The sequence below is a fragment of the Oratosquilla oratoria genome, chromosome 18 (assembly GCF_046742065.1).
Source record: "Oratosquilla oratoria isolate Oo_2021 chromosome 18, ASM4674206v1, whole genome shotgun sequence".
NCBI classification, from domain to species: domain Eukaryota; kingdom Metazoa; phylum Arthropoda; class Malacostraca; order Stomatopoda; family Squillidae; genus Oratosquilla; species Oratosquilla oratoria.
This window is the reverse complement of record NC_134794.1, coordinates 62691622-62707184: the sequence shown is the minus strand read 5'-3', so window position 1 is coordinate 62707184 and position 15563 is coordinate 62691622. Positions and strand designations below refer to the sequence as shown.

At 42.0% G+C, this 15563-nt stretch overlaps 1 protein-coding gene across 6 annotated transcripts in view; it reads right to left on the bottom strand.

The window, feature by feature from the left end:
• Positions 1-15563, bottom strand: part of chico (insulin receptor substrate 1 chico) — a 151525-nt gene that overhangs the window by 127836 nt on the left and 8126 nt on the right. For all 6 annotated transcript variants that reach the window (XM_076202262.1, XM_076202261.1, XM_076202258.1 and 3 more), the window contains exon 2: positions 435-2750. In XM_076202262.1, the coding sequence (XP_076058377.1) occupies positions 435-1145 (711 nt within the window). In that variant the 5' untranslated portion in view covers positions 1146-2750. The remainder of the gene's footprint in view (positions 1-434; positions 2751-15563) is intronic.

Genomic DNA, 15563 nt, shown 5'->3' with positions numbered 1-15563 from the left:
GACCCCCATAACCATATATATTCTGATATCCTTTCACTTCAGGTACTTGGATAACTATATTTCATTTTCAAAAAATATGTATTTTGGTTAGGGTTAAGGGTTAAAGTTAGGTGGGGTATGGTTAGGTTAGGAATGATTCGCGAACTCGCAGCAACGCGCAAGTAATTTGCCTAGTATATAATAAAATAAATAAAATAATAAAAATAACTGCCCCATTAATTATTTCTACCTTTTTTCAGTGGGTGGTGGTTAAATTCTACTCCATTACACTTTTTATTGTACCATCCCCATATCAAGAGTCAATACATGTCCAGCGAATTCATACATTACCTGTTAATACCCCACAAGGGAGGCCCCCCATTTGCCCCCAAAACACACCCACCAAGTAGGACAATCCTTCCAGAAACAACAGTGGGTCATCATTGACAACCTACCTTGAGCTTCCTGAGGTATCCACGCTTGACAACATCTTGGTGGTTATTGGCATCATTGGCAATGCCTTTGAACTTGCCACTTTTAGCACGTAGTGACATCTTGCCAGCGTACCAATCCAGTGCTCCCTGGACCAGCCCACGCACAGACCTCCGTGCCCCTGGGGCAGATGTAAGGGTGATGTGGGTGGGGCCAGAGGATGAGGTAGGGGCTGAAGCTGAGGTGGATTGGAGGAGTGCTGATGAGATTGGGAATGGTGTGGTTGGAGACTGGGTTGGAGATGGTGTGATGGAAAGAGTTGGGGGAGGGTTACACACTCGAGGTGGGTGATGGTGATGATGATGGTGGGGCTGGGGGAATGCAAAGGGATTATGTGGGAGGGGTGGAGGAAGGTCACTGGGAGTGGACGGAGTGGTAGGAATAAAGGGGGCTGGGGACGGCGGGGCTGGGGACGGAGTGGTAGGAATAAAGGGGGCTGGGGACGGCGGGGCTGGGGACGGAGGGACAGGGTGAGGGGGTGCTGGGCTAGGAGGCTCTGTTCTCTGTCTTTGGCTCTTCCCTTCAGGTGCCGAATGGCGTCTTTTCTTGCTGGTGCTCGTCGTCGTCGTCGTCGTTGTGGTTGTTGTCGCCGCAGCTGCCACAGCTGCTGGCGCTGCCGTTATAGGAGAAGTGACACACAGCACCTGTAGAGGCCTGCAATTCTTTTTCCACATTAACAACTGTGGAAATTGTTGTCCTTGATAAGCTGCCCACAACAGTGATCTGGTTATGGTTAACTAGCTGCTAACTTGCCCTACTTACGGGCCAGCAGCTACAACAGAACCTGTTGTTCTGAGATACACAACTTTGTATTCACACACTGACCACATACACAAGTAGCTGCTCTTGTTACTAACTTCCGCTAGCTGCTCTCAGCACGTATGAATGTGGCCACATATATGTATATATATTATATATATATTATAGATTTTCTTTTTCTTTTCCCTTTTTTTTTTTTTTTTCTTGGGCCTGTTGCTCAGCAGCACTTCTTAATGGCACATGTGCACTGGCTTGCTCATTAGTGAACACAACACTAACACTAAACACTGCCACTAGGTCAACACCCAACCAATTAACAAACTTTACACTGATCCAGCAGCAATTACTTCTTTGGCCACTTGAAGCCTTTGCACATAGAATATTAGAACACAGTGAACATAAACAAAATCTACATCCACAGAACCACAACTTGGGTTTACTATGCTTACTAGAGCAAATAATCAACTTAAAAGATGTTCATTACAGTTTATAAACCAAGAATGATAACAGTAACGTCTTGTGCAGCCCAATTTAGGCAAGTTCTTCTTGGTCAAATTTTTCTCAAACACGAAGTATAGAAGCTCCTCCTGGACACCCAGACTATGCCTGAGGCCACTCCTCAACCAAACCTCGCAGAGTATGATGTGTGGGGACATCAGAACAAATTATGGCGTGTGCAGCAACACAGTAGAATGTGGAAAACTGGTAGTGTTGTGGTTAGACAATAGTCCTGCCTTACCAGCATATATCCTGGAGCACATCACCGTAGTATTCACTTTCAAAGACCACCAAAGACCCGTACAGCAACGCACTTTTCCTCGACGCTGCAGGTATGGTTCACATTATGAACACTAACCTTTCTTGAAATATTAATAACTTTCCATCCAAATGTGATTAACAAAGACAGATGAAATGCCTTGCTAAAACGTAAGGCTGGAGTCTTGGTCTTGATGCACAAAGACTTGGTTAATTGAAACTAGGGTAAAGTCTCCATTGGAGAAACCTGTGGACTTGGTGTTGCATCTGTTGTAATAAACAGTTAAGCTTTTTGAAAGCCCTACAACCAACTTCACAGTTGAGCCATTTCATTTCCTAGAGTTCTTCACTTTACATGGTTCTCCACAAGTGTTCCCTGCAAGTACCTCAGCTCCTCTACACTAGGGTGCACAAGAGCGCTTCGACCCGCCATCCTGCCGTGGCCGGCATGGAGAGCTCTTCTGTGGGGGTCGGCAGCACCACGCCCAAGCCACAAGCCACCACAGTCTCCAATAATCATCCAAGACTGCCAGGAAATTAAGGTTGGGCCATGGCACACAGATGAATGTACTACACAAGAATTAGAAGTTATGTTTACTTGTGTGAGGTAACCTTGGTAATAGTCACTAGAAACAAGGCAAAGATGCCTTCACTGCAACATCACTGTGCTGCAGCCTTGAAGTAATAATCACCATGGGATCTACACAGAATTGGGATGAAGTGACGAGAGATCTTCCGCTTCAGGTGCACACATATGAACACACCTGAAAAAGAAAATACAATTATATCAGAATAGTACATAAAGTCTTTACATTATAAAGCTATTATCATGTGAACAGGAGTAGAGTATGTGGAGATGGAATAAAAGGCAGTGGATTTTATGCCTTTGTTTTTGACTACTTCCCTTGTCAGGGGGAAAAACCGTGGTTATACATATGTATGCATTATGTGAACATCTTTCATGCAATATACTCCACTCAGCAAATATATTTTGGCTTTTGTTATACTTTGTTCTGCTTAAGAAATAAATATTAAAATGACAAGCCTATCATTACTTCCAGAAACAAAGACAATTTAAAATTATCTAGTATCCAATACAGTTATCCTCCATTTATATGTAAACCTTCATGTTATCTAAAAGCATACCCACACATCTTTACAATTTAGATGAATTTACAATACAAATTCAATTTCAATTAGAACAAATCTTAACCAACTATATGCAGAACAAAAATGGTTGAAATTATGAACAAGTATTTCAAATCTGTGTTCACTAAAGAAAAGGAAGGGGAGAAAGATCCCCCAATGAGAAAAATAACTGACACAGAAAGAAATATGAGACCAAATAATGAACCCTGATGACAGAAAATCACATGGCCCAGACAGAATTGCAAACTGGATACTATAAGAATGTATAGATGAATTAATGGACAAAATATACAAGATAATGGATTGCTCACTCGGAGGAGGAAAGGTACCAGAAGACTGGAAAAATGCCAATATATATAGGGGGAAACTAGGAAGACCCAACAATCTATAGACTGGTCTCCCTTACAAGTACAATAGCCAGAATTTGTGATTAAGGTATCAAAAGTTGGACTAAATATCTGGGAGAACAATATATTAAATCTGAGACAATTCAGATTTAGCCAGGGAAGATTATGTGCCACAAATTTTGTTTCTATTCAAGGATAGATATCATGCAAAAAAGGGATGGATGGGCAGACTGGACTTTCCTGGACTTACAAAAAGCATCTGATAAAGTACCATACAAAAAATTAAGACAACTTGAAACAGGAGGTATACAAGGAAAACTATTGAAATGGATGGAAGATTTCTTGCAAGGGAGAAAAACGAGATTGGTGCTCGGAGATAAAAACTCTACTTGGGAAGAAATGATAAGTGGTAATCAACATATTATTGGATCACATGCCAGTTCTTTAATCTATCTGTATAGTCTTACAGTGATAGAAAATTGACAACAGTCTGAAGTTTCTTCTGAGAGATCTGTGGAAGGGCCTGAGGACTGGGTTTTACACTTACACACACACACCACGAGCATAGCTCACTTCCTGTATAATACAACTAGGTAAATACACACACACACACTCTATATGAATACAGTAATGATCTGCCTAACATACTGCAGGATGACCATTTCAGGAAACCATCCAAGTTTTTTGTTTGCTCGGATTTTTTGTCACAATATTTTCAATAAAAGAATATACACAAAACGAACCCACCAAAATGGACAACTTATGTGCATGTATGCACACACACGTTTGCTATATACATAAATGACATTGACGAAAGAGTAGAGAGTTATAGGAATTTCTTTGCAGAAGACACAAAAATACTAAAGAAAGTAAAAAATGGAGGACTGCAACTCATTACAACAAGACTTGGACAAGATCTGGAAATGGACTCAAAAGTGGGAAATGAAATTCAATATCAAGAAATGTAGCACCTGTACAATGGAATTTGGAAAAATTAAAAACAGAATATAGAGAGATTGGTGAACAAGAGGTCAACAAAGTAAACTCTGAAAAAGACCTTGGAGTGATCATCAGCAAAGACATGACACTGAATAAGCATATTAATAAAATAGAGAAACCTATAATCTATTGAGGTCAATAAAAGTGACATTTGCCTATTTGGATTAGGAAATGATAAAAAAAAATTTAACTACACTAATAAGACCAAAACTTGAGTACGCAGCAATACTATGGTCATCCAGTACCAAAAAGAATATATGGCACCAACTCTTTTCAAAATGACATATGAACAAAGACTGTCCAAATTAGAATTACCAACTCTGGAACAAAGAAGGGATAGAGGAGACTTACTATCTATAGAATTATGAAGGGAATGGAAATCTTAGATAAGAATGACTTATTGAAATGGAACAATAGAAAAACAAGAGGACACAAAAATAAAAAATAAAAGATAATTACAGAAGAGATCCGGGACAAAAAAAGCTTCCCACACAGAGTGATAGAGACTTGGAACAAATTAGACAAAGAAACAGTGTGCAAACACTATTCAAGATTTTAAGAAAAAAACTTAATGATGAGAGATACAAAGACGACCATGAGCATAGCTCCCTTCCCGTATAATACTAGGTAAATATACACACACACACACGAAACAACATGTGTGCAAATACCATACAAGAATTTAAGAACAAACTAGATGTTGCGAGATACAAAGGCGGGTCATCATGAGCATAGCTCCCCTTCCCGTATAATACAACTAGGTAAATACACACAAACCCAATGATGGGCAACCTATTCCCACATTAAGAAGACCTATACACCATACTGGCCAAACTATACACTCACTGACATACAAGTACAATACTGAATATACCACACCTTCAAAGCATGACAAATCCAGTTTCAGCAACCAACGACATTCCCATCAGACATACCAATGCCTGACAGACAACAAGATTCAGTCCATCAAAGAGTCTTCATGCAAATTATCAAGACAAGTCCTAGTACATCTCTTAAGTTCTTTAATATCAATTTAACATGGTCAGCACCATAGGAAAATATTCTAAAAATGTCAATTTTTTCATTAAGGGGACCCTCTTTATACCTGACATCAAACATAGCATACAGGTGGGAAGACATTTGGACCAGACAGCAAGAACATGTATACTTAACATGAAGGCAGACAAGATTTTTGTACTAGACAAAGGCAGAGAGAAAATGACACCAGACAGGCAGTGCCACTAACTGGGGAGGCTAGTACACAAGCAAGATGGCAGATGGACATGTATACCAAATAGGCAGGTAGACATGCATATCAGGCGGGTAGACATGCACATCAGGCGGGTAGACATGCACATCAGGCGGGTAGACATGCACATCAGGCGGGTAGACATGCACATCAGGCGGGTAGACATGCACATCAGGCAGGTAGACATGAACATCAGGCAGGTAGACATGCACATCAGGCAGGTAGACATGCACATCAGGCAGGTAGACATGCACATCAGGCAGGTAGACATGCACATCAGGCAGGTAGACATGCACATCAGGCAGGTAGACATGCACATCAGGCAGGTAGACATGCACATCAGGCAGGTAGACATGCACATCAGGCAGGTAGACATGCACATCAGGCAGGTAGACATGCACATCAGGCAGGTAGACATGCACATCAGGCAGGTAGACATGCACATCAGGCAGGTAGACATGTACATCAGGAAGGTAGACATGTACATCAGGGAGGTAGACATGCATATCAAGCAGGTAGACATGCATATCAGGCAGGTAGACATGCATATCAAGCAGGTAGACATGCATATCAGGCAGGTAGACATGCATATCAGGCAGGTAGACATGCATATCAGGCAGGTAGACATGCATATCAGGCAGGTAGACATACATATCAGGCAGGCAGACAGGCTGGTAGGTAAAGATACCAGACAGACAAACAGGTACGTAGACAGACATACCACACTGACAGGCAGGTAGGTAGACAGCCATATCAGACAGATAGGCAGGAAGACAACGGTACAAAGGATTATTTTGGGATGGAAGACACGTAACGGGACGGACGGAAAGCAGTGGAATGAGGAGACACGACGCACCTAAAAGCGTAACGGACAGAAAACAGTGACACAATTATAGCCACGCATACTTGTGTTCCCCACCTCTCTCTCTCTCTCTGTGTGTGTGTGTGTGTGTGTGTGTGTGTGTGTGTGTGTGTGTGTGTGTGTGTGTGTGTGTGTGTGAATCACCATGGTCTTGGACCACGTGTTGGACTCGTGATCGACAACTATTTTTTCCCTCCCGTAAGAGCTCAGAGCTCGTATATAACCGATCTACGGGTAACGCTGTGACCTTACACGCACACATACCCCACCTCCCCGCCCACCAGAGTTGGAGTAACGACTTGACGGCGCAGTAGTAGCGTTCACGCCCGCCACTATAGCGGTCCGGGTTCGAATCCTGCCCAGGGCTGAAACAATTTCAGCATCGCTGCGCTGCGAGTCGTTACTCCAACCCTCGTGGGCGTGGAGTTCGGGGTGTGTGTGTGCGTGTAAGGTCACAGCATTACCCATAGATCGGTCATATATGAGCTCTCTTTCGGGAGGAAAATAGCTGTCGATCACGAGTCCAACACGTGATCCAAGACCACGGTGAATCACACAACCCATTGGTATACCATAAGGACAAAAGTCCCCCCACACTTAAACCACAAATTGACCTTAAGTACAACCGTGATTTGGCCTAATGGGTGCCCAGCATGCACACAAGTCAAAACAGCAGCAGTAGTAGTAGCAACAGCAGCTGGCTCAGCTGCAGTACTAGTAGCAGATACAGCACCAGCAAAAGGTGCTGCAAGCAGCCAGGCAGGCAGGCAGGCAGGCAGGCCGGCAGGCTGGCAGGCAGGCCGGCAGCACACAACGTGTGCGCCAAATTGGAATGGGGTATCCTCCTCCATCCACCCACCGGCACTCGCTAACGTACCACACACTCGCGCGCGCACAAACACTCCCCAAACCCAACTTGCACGAAAGAACTGGGAGGAGGAAGAGGTAATTCAACCCCAACAGCCCCCAGCCACATTTATTTTTCATCTACTGCGACGATAGTTTTGCAGCCGTGCTATAGACAAGCAATGCATCTTAGCCATTGCCGATTATCATGATTCTTTACGCCTCCGCGTTAATATATCACGTTTTCTTTCCAAGATGCAACACCAGAGTGCATCACTGAGACAGAATTATTCTCCTCACGTTGAATTAAACACTTCATCACCCAGGATTCGAACCCACACACCTTGGCACTCAACAGCACGTTGCACACTGGACCAACCCGACACACCCTACTACGCATGTGTGTGTGTGTGTGTGTGTGTGTGTGTGTGTGTGTGTGTGTGTGTGTGTGTGTGTGTGTGTGTGTACTAAATCTCAACTGCGACGACCCACCCCATAACCGCCCCCCTCCCCTGTCTGTCCCGATGTAGGCGATCCTGTATGACGTCCTATGTCATGTAACTCATCCCAGCCTATGCCAAGGTATGTAATAAAAATAAAACAAATATATAAATAAAAATCATAAATGCACACGAGGAATAAGTAATGGAAAATACAAATTAATAATAAAACAAGACAAAATTATATATATATATATATATATATATATATATATATATACATATATATATATATATATATATATATATGTATATATATATATATATATATATATATATATATATATATATATATATTATATAACGAATATTTCAACAAGGCCACAATGAAAACGCACGAAAGATTTCATTCCGAACATGCGCTCCAAACTGAATAAAATCACCTGTGATAATGAATATCATGCCCTTCATTTTCGTATTACTTTCGCACTATGGTACACGCGCGCGCGCGCGCGTGTACCATGCACATATCATTCTAAGGCTATACCGAATGAAACAAATCTGGGGTATTGGCTGCTTGTTATTGTGGCAAAGTAGCATGCAGTCGATACTTTAGGGTCTATATGGGGCGCCCCTACGGACCAGAGCCACACATCATTTTGTCTATGATAGAAGAAATTCTGTTAATAGAGAAATTATGACACTTTTATACTACGACTGTCCCTCCGTTATGCTGTCCCCCAACCCCTTGTTGCTGTCCTGTACCATTTCTCTGAGTATTCTCTTTCTGTGATGGGGGAATTCCCTGTGGTGGGGGAAAAGAATACTGCCACCAAGTTTCCCACTTGGATCGTAAGAGGCGAGAAGAAAGGGACGGGGAGAGGGACTAGGCATCCTTCTCCCTGTAGCCCCAAGGGGCAGATTCCTAAAAAGCAAAGGAAAGGCATAAGGGGTGCTGGAGGGCCTCGGGCCAGCACCCTAAGGTTTGGGTCTTTTAATGTGCGTGGATGTGGTACAGATGAGAGTAAAAGGGAAGAGATAGGTAGTATGTTTGTGAGAAGAAAGTTGGATGTGTTGGCTTTGAGTGAAACTAAGTTGAAAGGGAAGGGTGAGTGTAAGTTTGGGAGTGTAAGTGGGAGGTTATCAGGAGTGAAGAGAGGGCGAGGGAGGGAAGGGGTGGCTATTCTAGTAAGTGAGGAGATAGGTAAAGGGGTAGTGGAGTGGAAGGAGGTTTCCTCAAGGATAATGTGGATGAAGGTGAAACTGGGAAAGGAGATGTGGGTCTTTGTAAGTGCATATGGGCCGGGCAGTGAGAAGAGCATGGAAGAAAGGGAGGCCTTTTGGATAGATTTAAATGAGTGCGTAGAGGGTTTAGGAAGAAATGTCAATGTAATAGTACTGGGAGACCTTAATGCTAGGGTGGGAAATGGTCCAATCGATGGAGTGGTTGGGAAGTGTGGAGTTCCAGGAAAGAATCGTAGTGGAGAGTTGATGGTGGAAATGTGTCTAGAGAGAGAGAGTTGATGATAGCAAATACAGTGTTTCGGAAGAAAGTCAAGCATAAGTACACATGGGAGAGGGTGGTGGAGGGAAGGGTGGTAGATAGAGCGCTAATGGATTATGTAGTGGTAAATAGGATTATGATAGGAAGAGTTAAGGATGTACATGTGCTAAGGGGAGAGGGTGGGGGAATATCAGATCATTTTTTGGTGGAAGGTAAGCTGAGAGTGGAGGATAGATGGAGAAGGAGGAAAGGGACAAAAGGTAGGGAGGTTCTTAGAGTGAACTCCTTGAATGAAAAGGAAAAGGAGAAGGAGTACGAAAAGAAGCTGAAGGAGGAGTGGGAGGGAGTAAAGGATAGAGCAGAGATGGGTGTGGAGGAGGAATGGGGATGGTTCAAGGAGGGAGTCTTAAAGTGTGCAAGGATGGTGTGTGGAACAAGAAGGACAGGGGGAAATAGAAGAAAGGGTAGTGAATGGTGGGATGAGGAAACAAAGAAGGTTGTAGAAGAGAAGAAGCGAGCATTCACAGACTGGTTACAAAAGAGGACAGGGGAGTCATATGAGACGTACAAAGAAAAGAAAAGAGAAGTAAAGCAAAAGGTAAAGGAGGCAAAGAGGAGAGCAGATGTGAAATGGGGTAGGAGTATGACAGAAAATTTTGAAAGTAATAAAAAGATGTTTTGGAAAGAAATTAAGAGAGGAAGAGGAGGCGAATCAAGTAGGGAAGAAAAGGTAAAAGGTACAGATGGAGAGTTGATAATGGAAGAGATGGCAGTGAGGGGAAGATGGGCAGAATATTTTAGGGAGTTGCTGAATGTGAAGGAGGATAGGGAAGGAAAGATAGCTGCAGTGGGAAATGCGAAGAAAATGAGAGTGATGAGTGAGGAGAATGGAGGAGAAATAAGGAAGGATGAGGTGAAGGCAGTTGTAAAGATGATGAAAGCAGGTAAGGCACCTGGTCTGGATGGATGTCATGCAGAATGTCTGAAAAAGGGAGGTTCAGTGATGGTGGACTGGTTGGTGAGGTTATTTAATGTTTGCTGGAGAGAGGGTAGAGTACCGGAGGACTGGAGTAGTGCCTGTATAGTTCCTCTTTACAAGGGAAAAGGGGACAAGTGTGAATGTAGTAGTTTCAGAGGGATTAGCCTGTTGAGTGTAGTAGGGAAGCGTTATGGGAGGATCTTAATTGAGAGGATTAGGAGAGGAACAGAGGGAGTAATTGGTGAGGAACAGTGTGGATTTAGGACGGGTAGAGGTTGTGTAGATCAGATCTTTGTGGTAAGACAGATATGTGAGAAAGCTATAGGAAAGGGGAAGGATGTTTTTTGGGCTTTTATGGATCTGGAAAAGGCTTATGATAGGGTAGACAGAAAGGCACTGTGGGAGGTTATGCAGATTTATGGGATAGGAGGAAAGCTTTTGGGAGCTGTTAAGAGTTTTTATGAGAGTAGTAGAGCATGTGTTAGGATTAGAAATGGAGAGAGTGAGTGGTTTGAAGTAAAGGTGGGACTTCGTCAAGGATGCGTTATGTCGCCCTGGCTGTTCAACTTATACATGGATGGGGTGGTGCGAGAGGTGAATGCTAGGGTACTGGGTCAGGGATTGGAGATGGTTAAAGAAAATGGAGAAAAGTTGTTTGCGGACGACACTGCGCTTGTGGCAGGGTCAGAGGAGGGATTGAGGAAGCTGGTGGCAGAGTTTGGGAGAGTATGTGATAGAAGAAAGCAGAAGATAAATGTGGGTAAAAGTAAGGTGATGAGATGTACAAGGGGTGAAAGTGGCAGTAGACTGGAAGTGAACATAAAGGGAGAGCGACTGGAGGAAGTGGATAGTTTTAGATACTTGGGTGCAAGTGTAGCAGGAAAAGGTGGAGTGAAGGTGGAGGTAGAATGTAGATTGAGAGAAGCGAGTAAATGCCTTGGTGGTTTAAAGAGTGTAATGAGGAATAGACAATTGGGAATGGATGCGAAGAGGAGACTGTATGAAGGAGTGATTGTGCCAACAGCACTGTATGGGGCAGAAACGTGGAACATAAGAGAAGAAGAGAGAAGGAGTTTGAATGTGTTTGAGATGAGGTGTCTGAGAAGTATGGTGGGGGTTACTAGGCTGGATAGAGTGAGAAATGAGGAGGTGAGGAGGAGAACAGGGGTGAAAAAGGATTTGGGAGATAGGGTTGATGAAAGAATATTAGGATGGTTTGGACACATGGAAAGAATGAGTGAAGAAAGACTAGTAAAAGAGGTATGGAAGGCAGATGCGGAGGGAGTGAACATGAGGGGACGTCCTAGGATGAGGTGGATGGATGGGGTGAAGGGGGCTTTGGGGAAGAGGGGAATGTCTGTTGAGGAAGGAAGGGAGAGGACGGAAGACAGAGGTGAGTGGAGAATGGTTGTATATGGATGATGTTGTGACTGCATGAGGAGGAATGGGCGGGGGGGTGGGGGTGGGGTAGTATGTGTGAGTAAATTTTGACGCAGCCCGAAGGGATTTCTCCCCGTCCTCGCCTTATATGCAAAGGGGGACGGAGAGGGGGGGGGTCGCCGATTAAATGAAGCGGCCTTGCTGTGGATGTACTGTGTCTTGCGACACTGCTTCTGACCCAGGGCGGTGGGCAGGGTGCAGGGATGACCCGTCATCCAGGAGGTGCTCAGATGAGAGGAAGGGTGGGAGGGGTGTGGAGTGTATTTAGGGATGAAATGGGTGGGAGGGTTTTTATGCCTTTCCCTTTTTGGCTACCTCCCTTGGAAGGGGGAAAAAGCCTTGGTATATGTATGTATATATATATATTTATATATATACACATACAAATATACATATATATACACACATACACATACATATATACACACATACACATTATATATATACATATATATATACACACACATATACACATATATACATACATATAAACATACATATATACATATACATATATATAAACATACATATATACATATATATAAACATACATATATACATATATATAAACATATACATTACATTATATATATATATACATATCAACACATATATACACATATATATACACATATAAATATACACACACATATATACACCCATATTATATATATATATATACATAAATAATTATATTACATATACACATATATACATCAATATACATACACACACACACATATATATACACACATTATATATATATATACATATACATATATATATATATATATATATTCATACATATACTAACGGCTTTTCCCCTTCCAAGGGAGGTAGTCGTCTCACCCATTTCACCCCCACATACTCCACTCCCGTTCACCACCCCTCCCTCCCTCTTTTCTTGGCTCCTCCTGGATGACGGGTCGTCCCTACATTCTGCCCACTGCCCTAGGTCAGAAGCAATGCAGCAAGACAGAGCACATCCACAGCAAGGCCACTTCACGTAATCAGCGACCCCCCCACCCTCTCCGTCCCCCCATGCAGTAAATGAGAAGACAGAAATCCCATCGGGCTGTGTCGAAATGGTCTTTGCGACTTCAACCCGGCGATTTTATTCCGTGGGAGGAAAACGACAAACATCTATTTCACGCACATATGTAAATTAATGTATAAAAAAAATGCGAGTAAACAATTAACAAGAGTCAGAGTTGTTTACTTTTGAATACATAAACTAATTTAATGCACAAATAAGCAACCTAATACATAAATTTAATGTTCACAAAGTAAAATTTATGTAATGAATTAGGATTTTGAGTAAAACTCGAAATGTATTCATGGTTCTCCGTGGTAATTTATTTTCTAAGTGACGTCATCAACAATGACGTCATTTTCAACTGAAATGGTCTGGTGACACTTCACCCTTAAGATAAATTAATAAATAAATAAGCGAATAAAAAAAATAAAACAAGTGGGTCACAACGGAGTGCCGGGCCAAATTACGAAATAGACGCGAAAAATAAATTCGTACAGACGTTCAGATGCTTTGCTAACGGTCTCTAATGTAAACAAACCACCCTCACGAAAACACGCAATCACGAAAACTCAAAACACAATCACTAGCACGTATGCAAACAACACAAACAATAAACACATGTATACCACATACACATACCATCAAGTACACACACGTATCACCAGGGATGTCCGCAAATGTTGAAAAGACGTTTATAGACATTTAAATTTAATATGCAAGGGAAAGAACACACGTTTACCAATACGAGCGTCTGGAATAGACTTGGTAACCCTGTCGTGAACGCTAAAACTATCGGTTGTTTTATGAGAAGGTTACGTAATTAATGGATGGACACGACAGGTAATAAGGAGCATGAAACTGCTTACTGTAGGCCTTGTGGTCTCTTGCAGTCTCCATTTCTTATATACCTATACAGAGGTAATTATAATAGAAACCTAAACAGACGTCACTCCAAATATTACAGTAGGCTTTCATCTTTGGCTAAATACGACTGTGTCCATCCTTATTCCTCAACCTTCCCAAGAAAAGAAAATGCGTCTGATGTCAGCCAAAGCAAGTCACGTGACCTACAAAACTAACTGCTTTTTTAAAGGATGAATTAAAGTGTCCTTAAAATTATCCAGCTGACCAGGAGAGGCAAGATCTAATTACCAGAGGAAGTACTCCATACACTCCAACCACGACATATACTCCACATACGAGTATAGCCAATCACGTTCCTAGTATACTGGAATAAACAATGCCTATTTTGATCTCAGTATATGCATGTACGCCTCTACGCTGGATACAGTAAATGAACTCACAACTGAGTTGACACGATTGTGAAGATTACTTTCTTACCACGAGACCCATGACCTAGAGCAAAAATCTGAACAAGAAATAAACTAGAGCCTGATTCAGAGAGCATATTGATATACTTAATTGGGAAACAGAATTTAACAAACTAAAATATTAATCTTCATTGCTATCACACTGGGCTATCTTTCCTTCGACATCCTGCCTCCAACCTCCATTTGAATAACTAGATTATGACTTCGCTTAGAGACATCTAGACTTCTCTTCGAACATTTCAACAGTATGTCTAACATTCGTACAAGTATCTTAGTTCATCAGTCAGCTTTGCTATGTATGACGGAAAAATAATTTGATATTTGGAGATTTGAAAAATAAAATATTGTAACCGAAGTCGTCTATACTTAAGCTCTCAACAGTCCGCGCAGGTAAAGCCCGTGGAAGCCCAATGTGATGACCCCTTTTGATCGATGAACTGTTGAAGGTACAAATCGGCTGGTTATCTGGTCAATAGATACAGTAAACTTGAGAGATCAAGGATCACCAGAGAAGAGAATTTGTTAGGCTAGAAGAAATAGTGAGGGTTATTAAAATGTGGGTGAATCTCTTGCTACATACTAAGTTGACAAGACTAGTCATTTTTTCCTGGTGGGAAGACCAGATCACTTCCAGGAAGGTACGCCAGGAACACGAGGGAAATTACCTCCATGAATACAGGAAATCACTCGTGTATAACTAAGATTGATGATGTGTCCAGGTTATGTCAGCACAAGAGAAATGGTTTACGTTCAATGAAAATAAAACTCGAATCATAAACCATAGCAAATGAAGTTATCAACAGACGTCTTGGAAGTTAGCACGAGAAGAGAAAAAAATAATATTTGGATGATGAAAGATGCAACTAAAGATTAGTGTGCTATGGTACGGAATTTTTAAAGGAAACCAGAAAATAGTAATATGAATCAAATAAATAAAATGAGGGCGGAAGATTTTTTCCCAGTGTGAGGAAAGGTTCCGATACAGCAAGGCAAGCAAAGGAAACACTACAAGGAAACTTAAAAGAGGCCTATACTAATGCATATGGTCTACCGTCGGCCACGTTTAAGATGATTACTTGATAGTAAACGAACTTGTTTTGAGCTTAGAAGAGACCGAACTCCCAAGAATTATTTATCTACAGCTTGAGAATACCAGAAACGACATCTGAAGAAAAGACGAAAGATAAAAATGGGATGGGGTGATGGTGATAGAGGTGGAAGAAGCATTTATGAGTGAAGGCAATGCCGAGACATTTCACAAGAATATTAGAACAAAAGGACTGAAGAGAGATATCGTGGTGGTACATGTCCTGCATGCCAACAGCTTGGAAAAAAATTGAACATCAAGAACCGTTGGACACTTTCCTCCAAGAAATACAATTGAACAATATTGTC